At 45.5% G+C, this 24919-nt stretch overlaps 2 protein-coding genes across 17 annotated transcripts in view; one reads left to right on the top strand and one right to left on the bottom strand.

The window, feature by feature from the left end:
• Nucleotides 1–18477, top strand: part of LOC306650551 (tubulin monoglycylase TTLL3-like) — a 28696-nt gene extending 10219 nt beyond the window's left edge. The window contains exons 8-15 of one of the 16 annotated variants that reach the window (XR_013760959.1): nucleotides 112–307; nucleotides 1359–1543; nucleotides 5209–5452; nucleotides 6470–6905; nucleotides 10924–11068; nucleotides 11729–11805; nucleotides 11986–12212; nucleotides 12400–12536. Coding sequence is in view for 13 of the 16 variants with exons in the window: in XM_079122591.1 (XP_078978717.1) it covers nucleotides 112–307; nucleotides 1395–1543; nucleotides 5209–5452; nucleotides 6470–6905; nucleotides 10924–11206; nucleotides 11986–12212; nucleotides 12400–12693 (1829 nt within the window). In the remaining 3 variants the exon portion in view is untranslated. The other 15 variants (XR_013760958.1, XR_013760960.1, XM_079122591.1 and 12 more) reach the window with 15 other exon arrangements.
• Nucleotides 18478–18650: 173 nt separating this feature from the next.
• Nucleotides 18651–23548, bottom strand: RPUSD3 (RNA pseudouridine synthase D3). The gene is made up of 9 exons (XM_079122603.1): nucleotides 23409–23548; nucleotides 22952–23091; nucleotides 21527–21571; nucleotides 21286–21385; nucleotides 20844–20951; nucleotides 20678–20762; nucleotides 20377–20500; nucleotides 19836–19975; nucleotides 18651–19084 (listed from the first exon to the last, which is right to left on the bottom strand). Exons 1-9 carry the CDS (start codon nucleotides 23531–23533, stop codon nucleotides 18851–18853), a joined length of 1101 nt encoding a protein of 366 aa, XP_078978729.1. The 5' UTR covers nucleotides 23534–23548; the 3' UTR covers nucleotides 18651–18850.
• Between the last annotated feature and the right edge of the window lie 1371 nt (nucleotides 23549–24919).

The following is a 24919-nucleotide window of genomic DNA, read 5'->3' as shown; positions in this document are numbered from 1 at the left end:
TTAGGGTGAGGCCTGAAGTGAGTGACATGCCTCAGATTGATAAGCACTGTGGCATATGTCATTTTACCTGCCTTGATGTGTTCTAGTGACAGACTCCTCCTATCTCTGCAGAAGAGAAGCAGCCCAAGAAACAGGAAAAAAAACCCATGACGGTGTCCCCAGAGTTTGTGGATGAGGCCCTATGTGCTTGTGAGGAGCACCTTAGCAACTTGGCTCATATGGACATTGACAAGGACCTGGAGGCTCCACTGTACCTCAGCCCTGCAGGCTGGTCCCTCTTCCTCCAGCGCTACTATCAAGTGGTCCAGTGAGTACCCCTGCAGCCAAGGCTGTGGGCTGGAGGCAAGTGATTAGGGACAGACCCTCACAATCTAGCACTGCCCTCACCTCCTCCCCAAGACTCTCATTTTTGTTCATATTGCTATTCTTCTGCTCAGGAACCTACTGCTGGTTCCTACTGCCTCCCTGATAGAGTCCAAACCACTCTTACCACAGTGCAGGCACTAAGATCATGGCCTGTGCTGTCAGGTAGACCCGAGTTCAAGTCCTGGCTTTGCAACTTCCAAGCTCTGTGACTGAGAACATCACTAATCTATTTGAACTTTCCTTTTCTGGACTGATGGTGTAGTTAAGAGTGCTTGCCTAGTATGTGCAAGGCCCTGGTATTGATCCCCAGTACCACAAAAAAAGGAAGTTCTAGTTTGGGGAGACAGATGATAACCAGGTAAACAAATGAGTCAGGTGGGAGTGAGTGATGGGAAGAGAAACAAAGGCAGGGGAGCTATGATACAAATGTGCTTGAGTGAATCAGACTAGAAGGGAACCTACCTATCAAGCAGTGTTAGGTACAGATAAGGAGGAATGCCAAAAAGCTCCTGCAGATGAATCAATCAGGCATTTGAATCCTGGTTGAGACACCAAGTGTGTAGCCTTGGGCAAATACCTTAACATTCCAAGCTTCAGTTTACTTTTCTTCAAAATGGGACAGGTATTACCTCCCTGGAAGGGCCATTAGAGGATTAGAGATAATATATGGAAAGCTTTTGGTGTGGTGTCCCATCATTTGGAGCTGGAATGATTCAGTTTTGCCAAAAGCAAATTTAATAGAAAGGAAGATGGCAAAAAATGGAATATTGGAGTAGAGAATGAACTGTGAAGTAAATGGGGTTTACTCAACCATTCCCATTGCTATGGTCTGGGCAGAGGGGTTGCATGCAGGGTAGCTTGAGGGTGAGGATGGAGGTTCAGGAGAGAGCCATGTGGATCCCTAGGGGAAGGCATGACCAAGGTAGTTGAACCATGGCCCAGGGGAAGGGGGCTATGTCTCCCCTTGTCTTGTCCTCCCACCTGCCCCCCAGGCCCTGCCCTGCCCAAGTCCCACCATCTTCCCACAGTGAGGGGGCAGAACTCAAGCACCTGGATGCACAGGTCCAGCGCTGTGAGGATCTCCTGCAGCAGCTGCGGGCCGTGGTGCCCCAGATTGACATGGAAGGGGACCGTAACGTCTGGATTGTGAAGCCAGGAGCCAAGTCCCGTGGACGAGGTGGGGATCAGTCCTTGCTTCTTGCACCAGTACCCTGTGACCTCTGTTCTCTTTTAGAGGCCAGGGAGGTTAATAGTGCAGAGTCTGCCCAACTGTCTGAACTAGAAGCCCAGCTTTGTCACTAAAATTCTGTGTGACCTAGAGTAAGTCACGTCACCTTTGTGAACTTCAGGTTCCTCCTCTGTGAAGTGAGGATTGATAAAGCCTCCTACGAGGTGAGATTAAATGTAGCAGTGCATCTTAAGTTGTAGGTCAGCATAGTCACCCTCATATAATAGCTGCTCTGATGATGATGCCAGCTTTTCCTCTCCTGCCCCTGAGTTTGGGTCTGTGCTTTAGGTAAGTTTGGTGACACAAGTACTTGGTTGCTCGTTATCTAAGGGCTCTCTTATTTCACCAGCATGTCCCTATGGGGTATAGCATATTATTAAAGCCAGGCCCCTAGTTCAAGGTCAGCCTCCCACTACTTATAAGACTTCAGGCAGGTTAATTAACCTTTTCTATGCCTCATCTTCATCACAGGTAAAATGGAGCCAATACTTACTGAGAACCTTAAATGAGTATAATGTATATAAAGCAGTTAGGAGCCAGGCATGGTGGCACATGCCTGTAATCCCAGCAACTGGGGAGGGAAAAAAAAAGCTGGGGATGTGGTTTGGTGGTTAAATGCCCCTGGGTTCAATCCCTGGTACCAAAAAAAAAAAAAAAAAAAAAAAAAAAGGCACTTAGGTCCTGGACCTGCTGCACATAGTAAAAGCCACATTGATACTACTATTATTAGCTGTTATTCCAACTCCTCAGCTACGTGTGACTGGAATTTGAAAAGAAAAGCCTTAGCCCAGCCTTTAAAGACTGTTTTCACAGTCTTTGGATGCCCGAGAACTAGAAAACAGATTTTTGCATCAGCTCCTTTCAAATACTGCCCTTTGGTGGGTTTATTTATGCCAGGGTGAAGCCACTGCAGCTCCAAACATCAGAATGCTCCTTTGAAGGATGTCACATTAAAACCAGGAGGTCTGGAGCTGTAGCTTAATGTAAGGGCACTTGCCTAGCATGCTTGAGGCCCAGCTTCAATGTCCAGCACCACCAAAAGAAACAACTACCACTCACAGTGCTACATACCTGTAATTCCAGCCACTGGGGAAACTGAGGCAGGAGGATTTCAAGTTCCAGGCCAGCCTAGGCAATTTAGCATGAGACCCTGTCTCAAAAAGGACTGAGGATATATTTCAGTGGTAGAGCACCCGTAGGTTCAATGCCTATTAACACAAAACAGCAACAAAAAAAGCACTGGATTCTTTTCTTTTTCTACCTTAGAAATACTTATGTTTTTTTTTTTTTTTCCAATTATGAAAATGTGTTGGTTTTTTTTTTTAAAGCAAACAAAACAGTATAGAAAAGTAGAAGCAAATGCCCCTTGACTTCACCAAGAGATAATCTATTAACTTTTTAATGTGTTTCTTTCTGTACTTTGGTGTGTGTATCATAAGTCTTTCTCCTTTTTTTTTTTTTTTTTTTTTTTTAATTTTTGGCACGAAGAATTGAATCCATGGGCACTTAACCACTGAGCCACCTCCCCAGCCCTTTTTTATTTTTTATTTTGAGACAGGATCTTACTAAGTTACTTAGGACTTTGCTAAGTTGCTGAGGTTGGCTTTGAACTTGATCCTTCTGCCTCAGCTTACTGAGTCACTGGAATTACATGGCAACTGGCAGTTATGATTTTTTAAAAATATTATTTTAGATGTTGATAGACCTTTATTTTATTCATTTATTTATATGTGTGCTGAGAATTGAACCCACTGCCTTACACATACTAGGCAAGTGCTCTACCACTCAGCTACAATCCCTGCTCAGTTGTAATTTTAAAAAAATATATATTTTTAGTTGTAGATGGACAAAATACCTTTATTTTATTTTTATGTGGTGCTGAGGATCCAACTCAGTGCCTCGCATGTACCAGACAAGTGCTCCACCACTGAGCTACAGCCCCAGCACCAGTTGTAATCTTTTTTTATATAAGGTATTATGTTCTTAGGAATCTTACTGACCAGCTTGGTCCTCTAAGAAAAGATCCAGACTGGGAATCAGGCACAAGTTTTTCTGTGCCATTGGCAGGCAATAAAGTTAATTTGGAAGTTAAGGAGTGAGCTTATTTGTGAGTTTATGTGTCTGGTGATATGATTCTGATATTTACTAGCATTAAAATTATGCCCAAATTTCAGGTACCTCAACAAGTTTAAGAACTCCTCAAAAAGGAAACCTAAGGGTCTTTCCAGTAAGAAAAACATGCCCTGGGGCTGGGGTTGTAGTTCAGTGGTAGAGCTCTTGCCTAGCATGGGTGAGGCACTAGGTTTGATCCTCATAACCACGTAAAACTAAATAAATAAAATAAAGGCATTGTATTCATCTACAACTAAACAAAATATCTGTTAAAACAAAACAAAACTATGCCTTAAGCCAGACATGCTGGTGTGCATTCATAGTCCCAGCTAGTCAGGAGGCTGAGGCAGGAAGCTTGCTTGAGCCCAGGAGTTCCAGACCAGCCTGAGCAATATAGTGAGACCCCATCTTTAAAAAACAAAACAAAACAAAACAAAAAAAAAACTCTGATGGGCAGAATCAGAATCTCCAGGAGAGGGGTCCACTGGGTTTCCCCTTTGCTAGCAAAGAAATAAAACTTTTACTTTTTTCTCACAAAAAAAAAAAAAAAAAAAAAAACATTTTCTACCTAGAAGATAATAAACAGTGTTGGGTAGGATTTGAACAAACACAAATTCATTCATTCTTGCTGGGACTGGAAATTGGAAGAACATCTTTGGCAATATAAAATGAACAGTGCACATACCCTTGGAGTCAGGAAACTAATGGCTAGAAATGTATTCAATAGATGGTATTAATAACATGTGTTAACATTTATTGAATGTTTAACCCAAGCACTATTCTCAATCATTAGCCTGCTTTAATTTGTGTAATACTGTGTAACCAAGGCACATGTTATTCTCATATAACCTGGAAGAAAATCCTTAAGGATCCATAAGTATTCCATAAATACCTGGAAGCAGTAGTTGGCTGCCTCTGAAAACAGATTTATTTTTATATGCCATTTTATACTAATTTTTGGTTTTGCTGATTTATATTTTATTAATTATTAAAGAAAAATAATATACACACATACTTTTAAAGCCCGGTACAAAAATAAAAGCAGCAGCCCAGTACATAGCAGGACAGAGTGGCACATGCATCAGCATCCTGAGGCAGGAGGATCACAAATTTGAGGCCAGCCTCAGCAATTTAGTGGGACCCTGTCTCAAAATAAAAAGTAAAAAAATTGGGGATATAGCTCAGTGTTATATAGCTCAGTGGATTCAATCCCTAGTGCCACAAAATAACAACATAAGAAAGTTAATAATACTAAGAAATTTTCAATGTATATATTCCTTTTCAATCAAACCAAAATAATGTTACAAAAAAAATTAAAATCCTTAACAAATTCTCAGTTTTCCCAAAGGGAACAGTATACTAATTTATAGAAGCATCCTTTCCCATGTGGTCCTGACTGTTCTGTGTGGATGAGAGCTTATCATGAACTGCCCATTGTCCCTTGGCCCTTCTCCCAGGCCAGGCTTCACCTCCTGGGCCCTGACTGCCCCTTCTCCCCTTAGGCATCATGTGCATGGATCACCTGGAGGAGATGCTGAAGCTGGTGGACTGCAACCCCATGATGATGAAGGACGGCAAATGGGTGGTGCAGAAGTATATTGAGCGCCCCCTGCTCATCTTTGGCACCAAGTTTGACCTGAGACAGTGGTTCCTGGTGACTGACTGGAACCCACTTACTGTGTGGTTTTACCGTGATAGCTACATCCGCTTCTCCACACAGCCCTTCTCCCTGAAGAACCTGGACAAGTGAGTCCCACCACTTACCTCCCATGAACTTCCAGTCTAGTTGGGGAGGTGACAAAAAACAAAAACAAAAACAGGCAATAAAAATGCAGTGGACTTGTTCAGCATTTCTGGGCTCCAAACAAATTGTTCAGGCAGGCCCTCTGTCCACCCAACCATATTTCCATCCAACAGATACTTATCAAGAGTACCTGTCATCCCAGTGGCTCAGGAGGCTCAGGCAGGAGGATCTCAAGTTCAAAGCCAGCCTCAGCAAATTTTAGCGAGGCCCTAAGCAACTTAGCAAGGCCCTGTCTCTAAATAAAATACAAAAAGGGCCGGGGATGTGGCTCAGTGGTTAAGCAATCCTGGGTTCAATCCCTAGTAACAAAAAACAAAACAAAAACTTAAACCTTGGTTTCCACATATGGAGAATGGAGGAAGTAATATGAGAGTAAAAACTGTTGATTATCGTGCTTCATATGTGATAGGTGCTAAGCACTTTGTGTACATATTTTTCATAAAAGCCCAATGCAGTGGGTACTGTCATCACCCCCAATTTACAGGTTTGATGACTTGCCTAAGATCTTACAGCTAGTCCTTGATGAAGATGGGCTTGACCACATCTTGACAACTACAAGGCCATACTCTTACCTACCTGCTTGTCTTCCAAGCACTGGGAGGACAAACTAGGCACAAGCAGTACTGTGGCTACCATGGTTAGCACCCTCAGGCCATCCTGAGAGATAAAAACTAGGAGAATATGGGGCCCAGGCCTTTGTTGTTCTTGTCCTCCCCACTAGGGCCCCATTTCATGTTGAACTGACCAGGATGGCCCAGGCTGATGCCATGATTTGCCTGCCCTCCCCCAGTTTAGGTGGGAGGAGCAGCAGGGCCTGAACCCCAGGTTTCTGTTTTCTGGTTTTGTTTTTTTTTTTTTTTTTTTTTGGTGGTGGGGATTGAACCCAGGACCTTGTTCATGTGAGGCAAGCACTCTACCAACTGAGCCATATCCCCAGCCCCCTCTACTTTCTGTTTTAGCTCTGTGCACCTCTGTAATAACTCTATCCAGAAGCACCTCGAAAACTCCTGCCATCGCCATCCCATGCTACCCCCAGACAACATGTGGTCCAGCCAGAAGTTCCAGGCCCACCTGCAGGAGATGGGGGCCCCAAATGCTTGGTCCACCATCATTGTGCCTGGTATGAAGGCTGCTGTGATCCATGCACTTCAGACCTCCCAAGATACAGTGCAGTGTCGGAAGGCCAGCTTCGAGCTCTATGGGGCGGACTTTGTATTTGGTGAGGATTTCCAGCCCTGGCTGATTGAGATCAATGCCAGTCCCACCATGGCACCCTCCACGGCTGTCACTGCGCGGCTTTGTGCTGGTGTACAAGCTGACACCTTGCGCGTGGTCATCGACCGGCGGCTAGATCGTAACTGTGACACAGGAGCCTTTGAGCTCATCTATAAGCAGGTGAGGTGGAGGTAGGACCCCAGGGAGTATGCCCTCTCTTCTAGGCTGTTCCACAATGAAACACCAGGCTCTACAGTCAGACCAGTTCAAAACCTGGGCTTGAGGCCTGGTTCTGCCAAGTCTCCTAGTATATAGCCACTTCCCCACCTGGAACCTCAGTTTCCTCATCTGTAAAATGAAGATATTACCATCTTTCTCATGAGCTGAGTTAATGCTATCAGTTAATGTGCCTGGATAATATTTCTCAAAAGGTATGGACTCCAGGACATCCTTGGATTCAAATCCCGGGTCAGTAAGTAAGCTGCATGACTGAACTATTTCCCAACCTCTAGGTGGTCTGTTTCTTCATCTAAAAAGCAAGCGCAAAAATAGAACCTAATTCATACATTTGTGGAATTAAATAAGTTGATATAAGCAAGGTACTTTAGAATACTACCTAACACACAGTAATTGCTGCATAAGCTTTAGCTGTTGTTATTACCTAATAAGGTTGTTAGGAATTTCATGAAAAATGGTATCACTTGTAAAGTGCCTGGCATACAGAGTCAATTACTGGCACCTGTTATTATTTTTCTTATTGCATGGACTACTGAGGATTGAACTGAGGGTCCCTTTACTACTGAGCCCTTTTTATTTTTTGAGACAGAGCCTCTAAGTTGCCCAGGCTGGCCTCAAATTTCTGATTCTGCTACTTCAGCCTCCCAATTAGCTGGGATTACAAGACTGCACAACTATGTTCAACTATTGTTATTATTTTACTCCTCTTGTTTCAAAAAGAGATTTAATTCTACTTATAAGATAGGGTTTGTAAAAATCAGGGCTAGGCAGCTCAGGAGGCTGAGGCAGGAATATTGTGATTTCAAGGCCAGCCTAGCAACACAGTGAGGCCCTAAGCAACTCTGTGAGACCCTGTCTCTAAAGATAATATAAACAAGGGGTGAGGAGGTGGCTCAGTGGTTAAGCACTCCTGGATTCGATTTCTTGTACCAAAAAAAAAAAAAAAAAAAAAATCAGGGCTGGGAATGTAGCTCAGTGGTAGAGCAACTCACCTCACATGAGTTTCTGAGTTCAATCCCCAATACCATACCAGAAAAAAAATATCAGTTGGAAAGCTATTATTTTTAGCTCTGGAAGTAATTTTTTTGTGGCAATTAAGGACCTTCTGACTAGAATTCTGCTTCTTTCAAGGTTTGGCTGTAGAGAGGGAAGCTGCTGATCATATGACCTGCCTCAATCTCTCTGGGATTACAGGCATGTGCCACTGCACCTGGCTCCAAATGTCTTTTATTACTGATTTGATTTGTTTTTTAGGCCAGTGTGTAAGCACACCCTGTACTGGTGGTTTTGTCTCTTTAATCTCTTTTAATCTAGGACAACTCCACTGCTTCCCCCCACCTGCCATCATTTTGATCTTTTGAAGGGACCAGGCTGGTTGTTTTGTAGAACTGTCCTACATTCTGGATTTATCTGATTGTTTCCCCATGGTGTTGTTTAACTTGGTCTTCTGTTATCTGGATGTCCTGAAAGCTAGAAGTTGGGTCAAACAGCTTGATGAGGTTCAAGTAAAACATTTTTGGCAAAAATACCATCAGAGGTGATGCTGGGTACCTCTTGTGACATCACAAGGAAACTGCTGTCAGAGTGTCTCATGATTGATTAGTGATGCTGAATTTGATCATGGGTTAAGGTGGTGGCTACCAGGTCTCTGCTTTAGAAGCTGCTTCCTCTCCTTATTAATTATTTTATGTATTAGTCAATTTTCTGTTGATAATAACAATATCACACACTGGAAAAATTATAAAGAAAAAAGGTTCATTTGTGCTCACAGTTCTAGAAGTGCAAGATTAAGAAGCCACATTTGCTTCTTCTGGTCTTCTTGTTGGCAGGGTCCCAAGGTGGTATAAGGCATCACGTGTCAAGAGATAGGGAAGCACTAGAACGTAGCTCAGTGATAGAGCACTTGCCTACCAGGCACAAGGTCCTTGGTTCCATCCCCAACACCACACACACACACACGAAAAAAAGAAAAAGAAAAAGAAAAAAGAAAAGAAAAAAGGAGAGAGCCTGGTGCAGTAGCACATACCTATAATCCAGAAACTCAGCAGCATGAGGCCGGAGGATCCAAATTCAAGGCCAACCTCAGCAACTTAGGCTCTAAGCAACTTAGTGAGACCCCGTCTCAAAATAAAAAAAGAACTAAAAAGGGTTGGGAGGCTGGGGTTGTAGATCAGTGGTAAAGTGCTTGCCTAGCATGTAGGAGGCACTGGGTTTGATCCTTAGCATCACATGAAAATAAACAAGGTATGCCGTCCATCTACAACTACAAAAAAAAAAAAAAAAAAAAAAAAATTTTAAAAGAGGGTTGGGGGGCTAGAGTTGTGGCTCAGTGGTACAGTGCTCACCTACCACATGTGGGGCCCTGGGTTCGATCCTCAGCACCACATAAAAAATAAAATAAAATGAAGGTACTGTGTCCACCTACAACTAAAACAATCTATATTAAAAAAAAAGGTTAGGGATGTGGCTCAGTGGTAAATTGTCTGGGTTCAATCCCCAGTACCATAAATAAATAAATAATTTTAAAAAGGGACGGGGATGTAGCTTAGTGGTAGAGAATCTCTGGGTTCAATCCTAGTACCAAAAAAAAAAAAAAAAAAAAAAGAGCAAGAGAGAGAGACGGAAACAGGGAAACAGAGAGACCTGCACATGTGTCCTTGTACCACCAGGATTCAATCATGCAGACTCTACCCTGATGACTTTAAATCCTAATCACCTCCCAAAGGCCTGACCTCTAAACACCACAGTCAGATTAAGTGCCCCCCCCTTAATAACTCACTATGGCCATGATATTTCAAGACATAAACCCTTGGGGGACACTCAAAACATATCCAAACATAGCACTTTGTAAGATGGTACTTTGGCTGTCTGCAAATTACCCATTTTCCTGTCATCCTTTCTACTTGTTTTGATATCCAGTTTTGATTCTTACCTATTTTGTTAGCATTGCAAAATGGTTGATTTCTAATTTTAATGTTCAGTCTGCATTTATTAAATGAGGTTTCTGCCAGGCATGGAGGTACATGCCTGTAATCCCAGTGGCTCAGGAGGCTGAGGCAGGAAGATTGTGAATTCAAAGCCAGTCTTAGCAATTTAGCAAGGCCCCAAGCAACTTAGCAAGACCCTTAGCTGACCTTGAACTTGTGATCCTTCTACTGTAGCCTCTTAAGTCACTGCAATGACAGGCATGTGCCACTGTACCCAGTTAGAATGGCCCTTCCTTCCTTCCTTCCTTCCTTCCTTCCTTCCTTCCTTCCTTCCTTCCTCCCTCCCTCCCTTCCTTCCCTTCCTTTCCTTCCCTTCCTTCCCTTCTTTCCCTTCTTTCTTTCTTGACAGGGTTTGGCTGAGTTACCCAAATTGGCCTTGAACTCATGATTCTCCTGCCCCTGCCTCCTGAGTAGCTGCGACTATAGGTGCATATAACCATACCAGGCATGCTCTGCCTTCTCTAAGGCTCTTAGTTTCTGCTCCCTCATGACTTGGGCTCACATAAGGTTCCAGGCAGGATCCAAACATGTTGTGTAGGTGTCATAACTCAAATTCTCTCTGAGGACTCTGATCATCTCAGATCAGTAAGCTATCCATTGGCAGTGACTTGTAGAACAGAACCACACATATTCCGCATGACTGGGAGCAGCCTGAGAGCAGTGGGTGTGCAGGTGTGTGGAGACATGGCTGGAATTCCTCTCCTCTTCTGGGTTACCAATCCCTGGGGTTCTATGACTCTAGATTCCTCTAGGTAGTAGATCTCTTAAGAGGACAAAGGTGGGCTTCCTGTTTCTCAGCTCAGTTTTGATTCTTACCTATTTGAGTTGCAAAATGGCAAATTTCTAATTTTATTGTTCATTCTACATGTCTAGGTGCTTCAGAGATGAATTCTATCCATCTCTGCCCTGCTGCAAGGATTCCACAAGGATTCCAACACCACTGAGCAGGCCTTGTCTCTTCTTCTTGCCCACAGCCTGCCGTGGAGGTGCCCCAGTATGTGGGTATCCGGCTCCTGGTGGAGGGTTCCACCATCAAGAAGCCCATGGCACTGTGTCATAGGCGGATGGGGGTCCACCCATCACTCCCTCACCTGCTGACCCAGCAAGGCTCTGGGGAAGGCAAGGACTTGGGGACCCCAACCCACAGGTCAGCTTCTAGGAAAGTTGCTGGGGCCAGGAGCCTGGGACACATTGAGAAGCCAGACTCTACTGCTACCACCTCAATCCCTGGGAAGGGGAAGAAAGGCAAGGCAAAAAGTGCCATAGCCCTGGTCTGCCCCAACCTCCACAAGTGGGACCCTCCCCCAAAAATGGGCTGCATTTTTACCATGACCTGTGTTAGTGGGAGCAGACAGTCCCATCCCTTGAACAGATTGCCATTGAGTATGAGGATGACCCCAATCCCTGGGTAACAGCATTCCCCTAACCACCCCAGTATCCCAAGGTGATTTCTTCTGTTCTCTAAGCCCCTCTCAACCACTTGGATTTGCCCTCCCACCATAGCAGGGAAAAGCTACTCCTCACAAAATAATCTTTTATAATATACAGCCAAGTAAACATTGTCCTCTCCAGAGTAGTCACCCTGTCCAGACTCAGTCCCAGAGTGCTCTGTCCCCAGAGTCCAAGCTTTTGCCACAGGCGTATTCTGCCTTTGCTTCCATGCAGAGTGGCCTTTGTAGAAAAAAGTAGACACTTAACTGTTCACTACCACTACCTAACCAGCTCCTTTAGTCTTCACAACAACCTAGTGAGATAGGTGCTGTTGTCCCCATTTTCCAGCCGAGGTAGCAGAAAGTTTAAGGAAGTTGCCTGAGGTTGCACAGCTCAGAAGGGGCAGAGCTGGGATGCAGACCCAGGTCTGTTGGACTCCAAACCCTGCATTCTTCCCATTGCCTCTGGAGGAAGAACCGGGAGGGTTCCATTGCCCTCATCCCACCCTGTCCTCCCCACCCTCTGCACATACCCTGTGGGGCAGCAGGGCAGCTGGTCAGCCTTGGGTTCTCCCCAGGCCCTCATAGCTTCCCTTGCTCCCACAGCCCCTTACCACTTCCCCAGCCTCCACGCCAAGGCCCGGCTGCCTTCTCCCTATGTGCTCCAACCCCAGGGGCGCGTCCTCAGAATGCAGCCCAGCAAACTGGTGGGCTCTAAGGCCCTATCGGCCACAGGCAAGGCCCTGATGACTCTACCTACGGCCAAGGTTACGATTTCCGTTCCACCTGACTCTGACCTCAAGATGGCACCCAGCATCCCGAAGCCAAGAAAGGTGGGCCTGGATCTGTGACTCATACCCTGGTGAACAGTGCTGAGCACTGGGGTCAGGCTGGAGGGCACAGGCAGAGGGCAGCTCTCAGCCTGCCCAGGGACCCAAGGGAAGGGCTTATCCCCCTAGAGACCCCTTCCTATACAGATTCCTGATCATCTCTCCCTTTCTCCCCTCCTTTCACACCGAGGCTGTTGCTCCCAAGCACCTTCGAGGTCCCCAACCTGGCAAGGCCTTGTGGCCTCAGACCCTTGAAGTCGGAACTCTTCCCAGCACCCATAGGAAGGTCAAGGCCAAAGGCAAGTTCAAGGCAAGACTCTGCGACAAACCCAAGGCTGAGACATACCCCGTGAAGAGGCTGAGCCTCCCTATATCCCTGCCCCTTACTGATACCTTCCAGAAGCTGGGGAGCATGGGGGTTATGAGGCTAGGGAAACCCTGCTCTGTTCCCCACTGCCTCTGTCCTGGATCCAGTACCAAATAAAGAGGAGCAAATGAAGTATGGTAGGCTTTGGCTCCACCGCTGTTGTTGGGTGAAGAACAGGTGGAGTGAAGCCTCTACCCCACAGCCCAGAGCAAGAGCTAACAGCAGCCTCAATTCCTACCTAGTGACAGAAACGGAGCTTTCTGTTCAGATACTTCCCTGGTATCTCTGATCTTTAGGTGGGGGTCAGGAGAGAGCCTTCACTTATACGTATGAAGAAACAGTCTGAAAATGGAGATGTGGCTTGGCCAAGATCACGTGGCAGTGAAAAGTCAGGGACACATTACCAGAACTGCTGACAACTTTGAGTCCCTACCCCAACCCCAGAGGTTGAGCTGGGATGGCAGAATGACATACAGTGGGCACAGGGACACTTATTACACAACACAGGGGAAAGGGTAGACCTTGCTGAAACCCCAGCCTTCTTCATAGGCTATGGGTCTGTCCCTTTATCAGCAAGGAGCCAATGTCAGCTAAAATGAGATATCCAACAAAACACGCCCATGTGGAAAAATCTGATGTCTCCTAGTTGTAGTGGGTTGAATGGCAGCCCCCTAAAAGATATGTCTCCGGTCACCTGCATGTATGTCCTTAAGCAGGTAAGGAGTTTTGTAATTGATGATCTTGAGATGAAATCACCCCAGATTATGTGAGTGGTCCCTAAGCCCAACAATAAACATCTTTGTAAGAATCAGAAAAGATGACAGGAGATAAAAAAACTCCACTTCCATTTTCTTAGGTCCTGACTGGATCTGAGAATTAAATTACATAAGCTATATTAACAGGACTTGGCATGGGAGCCCTCATAAATGAAGACCCAAAAAGGCAGTTAGAGTCAGTTACTGGCTCAGACAAAGAATAGTTGTGAAAAAGCTACTAAATTATGCAGGGAGGCTTAAAAGACAGGAGTTATTTATTTATTGGCCATGCTTGGGATGGAACTCAGGGCATCATACATCCTAAACAGGCACTCTTACCATTGAGCTACATCCCCAGCACTGGAGTTATTTTAATAAGGTCTTTACAGAATTCTTTTGGTTTTGACTTCTTGGTTATAAGTAGGGATGCTATATATTTCTAATGGGAATTCAGTCACATCTGTTTTTAAGAAGCTGCACAAAGGTCAAAGTAATGTTTTTTCTTTTTTTGCACACTAGGGATGGAACCCAGTATGCTATGTAAGCACTCTGCCACTGAGCTACATGTCCAGCCCTAAAGTGATTTCATAGTACTGCCTTTCAAGTTTCACTTAGTCAATATGCCAGGGTGTTTTTTGTTTGTTTGTTTGTTTGTTTGTTTTTTTCATTTTGTTAATTTTTTTAGATGTTGATAGGCCTTTATTTTTTACTCATTTCTTTATATGTGGTGCTGAGAACCGAACCCAGTGCCTCACACATGCTAGGCAAGCACTCTACCACTGAGCCACAACTCCAGCCCCTGTTGTTGTTGTTGTTTTTTCCCCTTCCCTTTTCCCTCTCAGTACTGGGGATTGAACCCAGAGTTTACCACTGAGCTACATCCCCAGCCCTTCTTATTTTTTATTTTTATTATAAACAAATGGGATACATGTTTGTACATTTACAAAGGGTAATGGTGTTTGATTCATCCTGTTATTTTCTCCTTCCCCCCCACCCCTCCCACCCTCTTTTCCCTCTATACAGTCCCCCCTCCCACCCCCCATTATGTGTCATCATCCGCTTATCAGCGAGATCATTCGTCCTTTGGTTTTTTGAGATTGGCTTATCTCACTTAGCATGATATTCTCCAACTTCATCCATTTGCCTGCAAATGCCATAATTTTTATTATTATTTATGGCTGAGTAATATTCCATTATATATATATGGGGGTTATGAGGCTAGGGAAACCTATATATGTGATATATATATATATATATATCACAGTTACTTTATCCATTTATCAATTGAAGGACCATCTAGGTTGGTTCCACGATCTGGCTATTGTGAACTGAGCAGCTATGAACATTGATGTGGCTGTATCTCTGTAGTATGCTGATTTTAAGTCCTTTGGGTATAGGCCAAGAAGTGGGATAGCTGGGTCAAATGGTGGTTCCATTCCAAGCTTTCTGAGGAATCTCCACACTGCTTTCCAGAGTGGCTGCGCTAATTTGCAACCCTACCAGCAATGTATGGGTGTACCTTTCTCCCCACGTCCTCGCCAACACCTATTGTTGCTTGTATTGTTGATAATCACCATTCTAATTGGGGTGAGATGGAATCTTAGGGTAGTTTTGATTTGCATTTCTCTCTCTCTCTTTTTTTTTTTTGTGGTACTGGGGATTGAACCCAGGCCCTTGTGCTTGCGAGGCAAACACTCTACCAACTGAGCTATATCCCCAACCTGATTTGCATTTCTCTTATTACTAAAGATGTTGAACATTTTTTCATATATCTGTTGATTGCTTGTACATCTTCTTCTGTGAAGTGTCTGTTCATTTCCTTAGCCCATTTGTTGATTGGATTAGTTGTATTCTTGGTGTAGAGTTTTTTAAGTTCTTTATATATTCTGGAGATTAGTGCTCTATCTGAAGTATGAGTGGAAAAGATTTTCTCCCACTCTGTAGGTTCTCTCTTCACATTGCTGATAGTTTCCTTTGCTGAGAGAAAGCTTTATAGTTTGAATCTATCCCAGTTATTGATTCTGGCTTTTATTTCTTGTGCTATGAGAGTCCTGTTAAGGTAGTCTGATCCTAAGCTGACATGTTGAAGATTTGGACCTACTTTTTCTTCTATAAGATGAAGGCCCTTCTTATTTTTTATCTTGACACAAGGTATCACTAAGTTGGCCTTGAACTTGGGAATCTTCTTGCCTCAGTCTCCCAAGTAGCTGGGATTATAGGCATGCGCCACTGCACCTGGCCCAGGGTGTTATATTTTTAACTCCTTTGATGGCCATGTGAAACTGGGTGTGGTGGTGGCTGCTTGTAACCCCAGCTACTTGGGAAGCTAAGGCAAGAGGATTACAAGTATAAGGTCTGCCTGGGCAACTGAGTGATACTCTGTCTCAGAATTTTAAAGAAAGGCTGGGGATGTAGCTCAGTGGTAGAACACTTGCCTAGCATGTGTAAGGCCCTGGGTTCAATCACCAGCACACACACAAAAAGAGACAAATTGGTACAGTATACTGGAAGCCACAGAAGAATCTACAAGTGTTCTCCCCTAGAGCCCTTAAAGGGCTGACAACCCTGGTTTAGGATTTCTGGTCTCCCAAAAGGAGAAAGTTCACTTCTGTTGTTCTGTGGTAATTCGTTAGGGCAGCTCTAGGCAGCTCTTGACACTAGTCAAGCTGAAGACACAAATACTCTGACCCAGAAATTCTCTCCTCCCTAATCCAGGAAATGAGTGCAATCAGGTTCACAGCAGCTTTGTGGTGACAGCCAAAAGATATAACTGTCCGATTACTGGTAGAATGGGTAATTGTGGTCTGTTCAAACTCTGGAATTCCAGCTACATGCCACACAACACAAGTGCAGGTCACAACGTGGAGCAACAGCAGGTTGCAAAAGAATACACACAGCCTGAGTCCTTTTTTGTTTGTTTTTGGTACTGAGGATTGAACCCAGGGGCGCTTACCCACTGAGCCACATCCCCAGCTGTTATGGTTTGGATATGAGACAAGAAGGTTCAGAGGAGAGATGACTGGGTTGTAAGAGCCTTAACCCAATTGGTGATTTAATCTCCTTATAGGGATTAACTGTGTGGTAACTGGAGTGGTAACAGAAATTGTAGGGTGTGGCTGGAGGAGACTGGAATTGGGGCGTGGCTTTGGGTATATATTTTGTATCTGGAAAGTGGAAACTCTGCTTTCTGATCACAGTGTGAGCTGTTTCCCTCTGTCACACTCTCCTGCCACGATGTTCAGCCTCACCCGGAGCCCCAAGGAATGGAGCTGGCCTTCTTGGACTAAGACCTCTGAAACTGTGAGCCCTCAAATAACCTTTCCTCCTAAAATTGTTCTGATCAGGGCAGGGGATGTGGCTCAGTGGTAGAGCACTTGCCTGGCAAGTGTGAGGCACTGGGTTCAACCCCCAGCACCACATGAAACAATAAATAAATAAACAAATAAGAGTTTTAAAAAAATTGTTCTGATCAGATCCTTTTAGTCACAGCAACGAAAAAACTGACTAAGACACCAGCCCTTTTTATTTTGAGGCAAAATCTCGCTAAGTTGCTTAGGGCCCCTCTAAGTTGCTGAGGCTGTTCTCAAACTTGTAATCCTCACATCTCAGCCTCCCAAATCACTGGGATTACAGGTGTGCATCACCATACCTAGCAGCATGAGCCCTTTTATGGAAACTTCAAAAACAGGCAAAAATGTAGGGCATGGTAGAGCACACCAGTCATCCAAGAAGCTCAGGAGGCAGGAAGACCACAAGTTAGAGGACAGCCTTGGCAACTTCGTGAGACTGTTTGAAAACAAAAAAGGATTAGGGATATCTCATTGGTAAAGTACCTCTGGGATCAATCCCCAGTATCAAAGTTGGGGGGAGGCAAAATGAAGAGTATTGTTTAGGAATACTTAAGCATGTGGTAAAACTTAAAAAGAAAAGCAAGGAAAGAATCCTGCCAAGTTAGGGTAGTAGATTCTAACCTAGACTAAACAGAACACCTTTGGGATCTTTTTTAAAAAGACTGATGGCTTGGGAGTATAGCTCAGTGGTAGTGTGTGTGCTTAGCATATGTGAGGAAGCCCTGGGTTTAATCCCTAGCACTGCAAAAATAAACAAGTACTGTTGTCAGGATCTCCATGCCAAGCCAAGTAAACCAGAACCTTTGAGCTGCAAATCATGGGGAGTCCTGGGATTAAGCTTCCTGTTGGGGGAGGATTCTAAAGTGGGGTCAGGGTTTGGAATTGTTACTCTGCAGAAAGGAAAGGGAGTTTCTATTTTGTGCCCCAACTGAGGTTTATATGGGTATCATTTTATCATCAGTCTTTAAATCACACCAATATATTTGATATACTTAAAAAATTTTTGTGTGGGGACACTAAGGATAGAACCCAGGCCTCGTACATGCTAAGCACAGGCTCTACACTGAGCTACACTCTCAGGCCCTATATCACGTTTTTTTTTTTGTTTTTTTTTTTTGGTACTGGGGATTGAACCCAGGGATACTTTACCACTGAGCTACATATATTTACAGCCTGTTTTATTTTTATTTTGAAATAGGGTCTTGCTAAGGTCCCCAGGCCTGGAATTTATGATTCTCTACCCTCAGGTCACTGGGATTACAGGCAAGTGCCACTGATCCCAGCTATTTCAAAATTTTTTATTTTATTGTTTATTTATTTATTTATTTGGTACTGGGGATGGAACCAGCGGTGCTTAACCAATGAGTCACATCCTCAGTCCTTTTAATCTATTTTTTTTTTTTTTAAATTTTGAGACAGGGTCTCAGTCACTTAGGACATCGATAAATAGCTAAGGCTGGCCTTGAACTTGCAATCAATCCTCCTGCCTCAGCCTCCCAAACCTCTGGGATTATAGGTGTGTGCCACCATACCCAGCTTCACAATTTTTTAAAGTAAAAGATCTAATATCTCCACTTAGATGGAGATATTTCATAGAAAGTATAATGGTGGCTTCCAGGGACTGGGAGCAGGGAAAATGATGTTAGTGTCCAGTGGGTATGAAGTTTCACTTTGGAAGATGAAAACTTTTTTTGTTATATAATACATTAAGTACACAATTACTTAGGGAGGTTGAGGCAGGATCACTTGAGGCCAGCCTGAGCAACATAGCAAAACCTCAACTCAAAAGAGAGAGAAATGGTTAAGATGGTAAATTATTATTATTATTTTTTTTTTTTTTGGCCACAATTTTTAAAAATCTAACATCTCTTTCTAGTCAGGTTCACAATAGAAACTGCCAAATAAAAAGACCATATATTCAGATCAGTAGAAAGCATGGTCCACAGTAAACATTTACTTTCTCAACAAATCCTCAAACCCAGACCATGAGGTAGGAACTTTTATTATATCAAGTCCAGAGAGAAATCATTTGCCCAACACCACACAGCAAGCAAGAGGCCTAGCCAGGTTTGCCTGACCACAGAGCCCAGGACCCTAAAACATGTCCTTTACCATGTTGAACACTGACCTCATTCTCTTTGGACCTGGCTGGTCATAGGCCCCCTCCCCTCACTGCCCTCTGCTCTCCAGCTGGGGGGTCAAGAAGAGAGGCCTATGTTGGCAGAGCCCCAGGTACTGAAGGGTCCTGGAGAAATAAGGGGGCAGGGGTGCCAGAAGCTCCATGGGGGTGTCCCTGGGCCTTGGGCCTGGGAGGAGAAGACTGTGCAAGTGGAGGTGTAAGGGCAGCTGGGAAGCCTGGGAGGGAGTCAGGTGCAGGCATCTGAGGAGGGCTTCATCCAGGACCTGGGGAGGAGTGAGTGAGCACTAAGCCACCTACATTCCCACCAGCTAAGCACCAGCTCTAACCAATTGTGAAGTGAGCACTTCCTCCCTCCTGCTCTCCCCATCCCCTCCTGGCCGGCAGCTATGATTATTTTTTCTCTGCACAAAGACACACATGCATACACATTCTCACACTAGTTTGGGGGTCCACCAAACCAGTTTTCTCCTGAGCGCACAGCTAAAATACATTCCTTTCTGCAACAACTCATGCAGTGTGGTAAGGCCATGTGACTGAGCTCTAGCCAGCGGAGTATGAGTGGAAGCACACATGCCACATCCAGACCTGGCCCATAAAATCCTCATCCATATGAACCTACACGTCATCATCTGGCTGGATTACCAACAGCCTGGGCCCCTGAGAGACTGCCTGGAACAAAGCCCACTCCACACCCACTACCATGAAAAGGACTTAATATAAGCATTAGATCACTGTACATAAGAATTACTTGTTAGAGTTGGTAGAGGTGCCCTCATATACACAACCTGTGAATGGCAGACTTAGAAAGGCTTTGAGAAATCAGCCACGCCAACTCCCTTACTAAACAAAGGGGCAGAATGAAGCCCAAGAAAGAGGGTATGTAAGCCACACAGCAAGACAGCGGTATAGACAACCCTGGAAGCCAAGAGGCTGCCTTCCAGTCCCAAGCTGCATAGCTAGTATCTGGAGATGCTGGCCACCCTCAACCCTGGAAGGAAGTAAGAGCTTGGGTACCTGTCTTTGGGGCTTGGTGCTCTGGGCTGAAAACAGAAAGCGCTGACCCAGGACAGTGCCCACGCGAGCAGAATAGGTGTGGTCCCCAAGCAGAGGGCAGAGCTGCAGCATCATGTGCACCTGCAGCTGATCAGGGAACGCTGGGTGACAGAGATGGGAGAGATGGGTAGGCAGTTCCTCTTCATTCCATCCAATGCTGCCCCCTGCTCCCCTCTGGGGAAACACCACCCCATTCTCAGGTCACAAGGAGGCAGTGAGGTAGCCTCTGCCTCCAGGGCAGGGCACAGGAGCAGCTCAGGACCATCAGCTGGCAATGTGCCTGGCCTGTGAGGCTCAACCCTGGATGGCTGCATCTAGTGTCAATAAGGACTACTCTTTCCTGCTGGGATGCTCAGCTGTGGAGAGTGACACTGGAGTGGTCACTTATACCCTTGGTTCCTCAAATGCCCCCCAGGCTGCTATGGAATCATCCTCTTCCTCCCACCCCCTGCCTCCCAGATCCAAGTACAGTTCTAAAGGCTGGCTGAGGCTCCAAACCTACCTGTCAGTGGCTGCAGCTGGACCAGGGCACAGCCTGAGCCTGTGGCCATCACACGGAAGTAGCTGTGAGTCCTTCTAACCCCTTCCAAGATGTCCTTTCGGGATGGGGACTTCACTGGTACTACCTGTGGTGTCAGCCAAAAATGAGCAAGCTTCACACACGCCTGGGAGCTACAGCCCGCTCCTAACAGACTCAGGCCAGGCTCATAGTACAGGAGGTGGTCATTCATGTTAGGGGACAAGGGAGCCAGCTACCCCAGTCTGTACCTGGGACTCCTCTTCCCTGTCAAACCCTGACTCACAAGATTGACACCATCAGAGCATTCCAGCTTCAGTGCTGCCTGGATCTTCCCCTCAGAAGTAGCTGGGATCCCATCCGTGATGGCACTGTGAATGGTGGTAGGAGAGGGTCACAGAGTGGCTTGCTGGGACCTCTCCACTGCCCTGGAAGCCTCCCCTCACTCTCACCAGTAGGTGGCTGTGGGTCTCTGGGCTTTCCTTGAGTGGATGAAGAACTTCTGGAGGCGGCTTGCTGTCTGGGGACAACTAGAGAGAAGTACAAGCCCAGAGGCCTCCCTATAAGAACAGGACAAATCAGAAAAGTTACCTTGGGCTCATTCACGAAAAAGGAGACCCTATCAAGGAACAATGACATACTTAAGGGCAAAAAGAAATGTCAAGACTATCACCCCGACCTCCTGATAAACAGGTAAGATCTCTCCTTGTTGAACAGCAAGACTTAGGTAGCTTACTGTGTTTCTCATTTTGCTCTTGCTCCCAGGGAGCTCAGAGCCAGTTATCAACAATAAGCACCAATCGCTAAGTGGCTACCAAATGCCTGGTGCCCTACCTGGAATTTTATATATATATTATCTGTCAAATAATTAAATCCCCCACCTGTATAACTTACTTCCCAGCTGCTTGGACAACATGAAGATCCTGTTCACTGAGTCCCAGGGACTGGTTCAGTTCAGGCAGCACCGAGAGCAATGTAAGCTCTCCCGGTTTCCCTGGAAAATAAGAGGGAAAAGTACAAATTGCTGCCAGAAGCCAAAGCTGAGTTCCACCATCCCCTTCTATTCATATTCCCTCTCTCAGGCACATGGAACCCCCTTTTACTGCATTTCCTGCCCACACCCCCTGCTCATTACCTGTCACTGGCAGACCCTGGGGTTTGTTCAGTGTCAGCAGGGGTCCTGAAATGTACATTGCAAAAACAGCAGCAAAAGCAATGGTCAATCTTTATGCAGCACTTAAGAATTTACAAAGCACTTTCCCATTTATCTTAGCATGGGACACCACAAGAACTCTCAGACAGGAGTTATCAACCTCACTCCAAACTGAACTTCCTATTCTTGGCATAAAGCCAAATTCCCTGCCACCTCAGGGCCTTTGCACTTGCTGTTTCCTTTGCCCCAGATTTTCACAGGCCTGACTCCATATCATCCTGGCTCAAGTGTTATAAAAGAGAGGTGCAAATTCCCAATGTACTGTGTCCCCCACCCACTTCCTTGCTATCATAATATCCTGAATATTTTTTGTAGTACTGGGGATAGAACCCAGAAGCACTTTCTTTACTTCTGAGCCTTATCCCCAGCACTCCCCTTTATTATTATTGGGTTGTCATTCATTCATTCATCCACTCATTCACTCATTCATTCATTTATTCATTTTGGTATGAGGATTGAACTCAGGGACACTCAACCACTGAGCCACATCCCCAGCCCATTTTTGTATTTTTTATTTGGTGACAGGGTTTCACTGAGTTGCTTCACACCTCGCTGTTCCTGAGGCTGGATCCTCCTATCTCAGCCTCCTGAGCCATTGGGATCACAGGCAGAGTGTGCTACCACACCCAGCTTTCTTTTTTGTTTTTGTACTGAGGATTGAGCCCAGGGGCACTTTACCACTGAGCTTCATCCCCATTCCTTGTTATTTTTTAATTTTGACCTAAGGTCTTGCTAAATTGTCCAACTTGTGATTTTCCTGCCTCAGCCTCCTGAGTCTCTGGGATTACAGGCGTGATAACGCTGTGTTTCAGTTCCTTCATAGCACTGATCAATAGCAACTTACTTATTTGCTGATTAAGCCATTTCTCCCACTAGAAGTAGGCTCCCTGGGGATAGGAACCACTTCTCTCACAACACTGTAGAGCACACCCAGGACAGTGGTTTGGCACACATTCAGTACATAGCTGAGGACATGAACAACTCATCGAAGGTTCAGGGAAATTGGGTTATTTTTCAAAAGCCACAGGGCAAATTGCTTACCGAATCTAGATACATGTGACTCCAAAGCTTGTATTTTGACAATCAATAAACAATTTATTATTACAACAACTTTTGTTACTGATTGCCTACTACTGGCAAGACTGTGGTTATTTATACCCCCAACACTATCCCCATAATGCTGAGGCTCAGAGAGATTATGTGGCTAGTCGCAGTTTATGCTGCCGGTAGGAAACAGAAAAGGATTTGATTGCAGGGCTGCAGTGGAGAGCCAACACCCCAGAGGCTGGCTCAGGAGTGGCAGGCTCCGTTCCTGGGTCCCTGTACAGCTGTCCCTCCAGCCCTCACCTTTCTTGTCCACCACGGCTTCCCTCAGCACACCAACCAGCTCCTCCCTGCTGAGGGTCTTTAGCTGCAGCACCCCAGGGAAGGGCTGGTCCCGGGGGACACCCGACCGTTTACTGGAGCCTTGTGGTTGCAGATGATGCCTGGAAGAGGTGGGAGAAGCAACAGGGGAATCACTGGTTCGGCGAAATACATCCCATTTCTAACTCCACCCACCTCTTCCTGCAGTCTCCAAACGCCTCAAAATGCCCGAGTTGAGTTTTCTGAAAACTGAGTTTCGACTTTTAACTTCCACTTAACAGCCAAAGGATCTGTGGTTCAGAGAGGCCCAGGAACTGGCTTAGGGTCACACAGCAGAACCAGGATTAGAACCTACAATGTACGTAAATCCTTATTCTGTACATTCCTCCTCCCCCTGTTGTAACCTTCCTCCAACACGAAGGTGGGGGAGCTTAATCACCCGGTCTTGGTGCTATAGCCTGCGTCCCTGGGCGGTGCGTGGGCCCCCAGGCCCCTCCACCAGCCACCCGCGGATCGGCCCAAGATACGGAAGCCGCCCATCTTCGGAAGAAGACCGGTGCGCATGCGCGTTCAGAAGGGCCTCCTTGCTCACCCACCACACGCTGATTGGTCAGATCGACTGTCAACCCGAACTTTGAGTTGCAGGGACTGAGAACCTGGAGAAGCTTTTCCTCCACCGGGGAGGAAATGCTTAAATTCACACCGATGATTTAGGGCAAACAGAGGCACGAGAGTGGAATTTACTTGGGAAGAAGTACTAGTTTTAGGACAAAACTAGGACGGTCCAGGTGTCCGGATTACCGTCCTAAATCTCAGGAGCCTTCCAATTTAAAAGGACCAGTGTCGGGGCTGGGGATGAGGCTCAGCGGTGGAGCACTCGTCCTGGCTTGTGTCACCACCACAAGCTAAGGGCGCTGTGACTTTCAGTTCATCCTTCGCTTTAGCAAAAGACTATAAATAAACCTAAATCCACCGAGAGAGGAGTGGTTAAATCAGTTGCAGTGAAAGAATGGACATTTTTTTAAGCTGTCTGTTTTATCTCAACTCCCTAAGGTTTCCCTCCCAGTAATGGGAACAAAGCCCTTAAAGCTGTTCTCTGTTCCCAAACAGAGAGTAAAAGAGTAAATTGAGCCTGATAGCCAGATAGTGCTCAAACAGTAGGATTACCAGAAACTATTGACCAGAATCTACAGCCTGTTGTAAAACATTGTGAAACATGTTGTCAGCAAACCAGACCCCCTTTGAAATTTCCTGGCAGCTTTGTTCCCCCTTTTCCCCCTTTCATGTGCGACCCCTCCCGATGTGTGGTTTCTGCCTTTATAAACCTACAAGATTTTCTGCTAGGGACTCGACTCCTGGAGTTGGGTCCCAGCGCGCTGGAATAAACACCTCTTGCGGTTTGCATCAAGTGACGCCTCCTGCGGTTGATTGGGGTTGCCATCCATCCATGGGACAGAGTTGGGGTTTCCTTTTTGGGGGCCTTACAGCAGCACATACGTAGGCTTATTGTGAGTTCCAAGTAAATCAGACTTAAGAACATATTAAATCAAGAAAGCAAAGTGAAGCGCAGTGTGACTAGAATATGCATATATGTGTGTTAGCGTGCGTGTATTTATTCATAGTGCTATATACTTCTCCATTTCTTTAAAAGTCTAACAAAAGTGGAATGGTGATTACTTCTGGGGAAGGAATCAGAGGGGATGCTGTGGTTCCCATGTGTCTCCCCAAAATTCATGGGTTGGAAATTTATTTCTTATATTCACATTAATGGACTTGGAGTTGGGGCCCTTTGGGAAGTAATAAGGATTACATGAGGTCATGAAGGTGGGGCACCACATGATGGCATTATTGTCTATGTAGGAAGAGAGACAGATCCTCTTCCTCTGCCATGTGATGTGATGCCCTCTGCCATTAATGATGCAGCAAGAAAGCCCTCACGGGGTGGGGGGA

The sequence above is a fragment of the Sciurus vulgaris genome (assembly GCF_902686455.1).
Source record: "Sciurus vulgaris genome assembly, chromosome: 19".
Taxonomy (NCBI): Eukaryota; Metazoa; Chordata; class Mammalia; order Rodentia; family Sciuridae; genus Sciurus; species Sciurus vulgaris.
The sequence above is the reverse complement of the archived record's forward strand: the minus strand, read 5'-3'. Positions and strand labels throughout refer to the sequence as shown.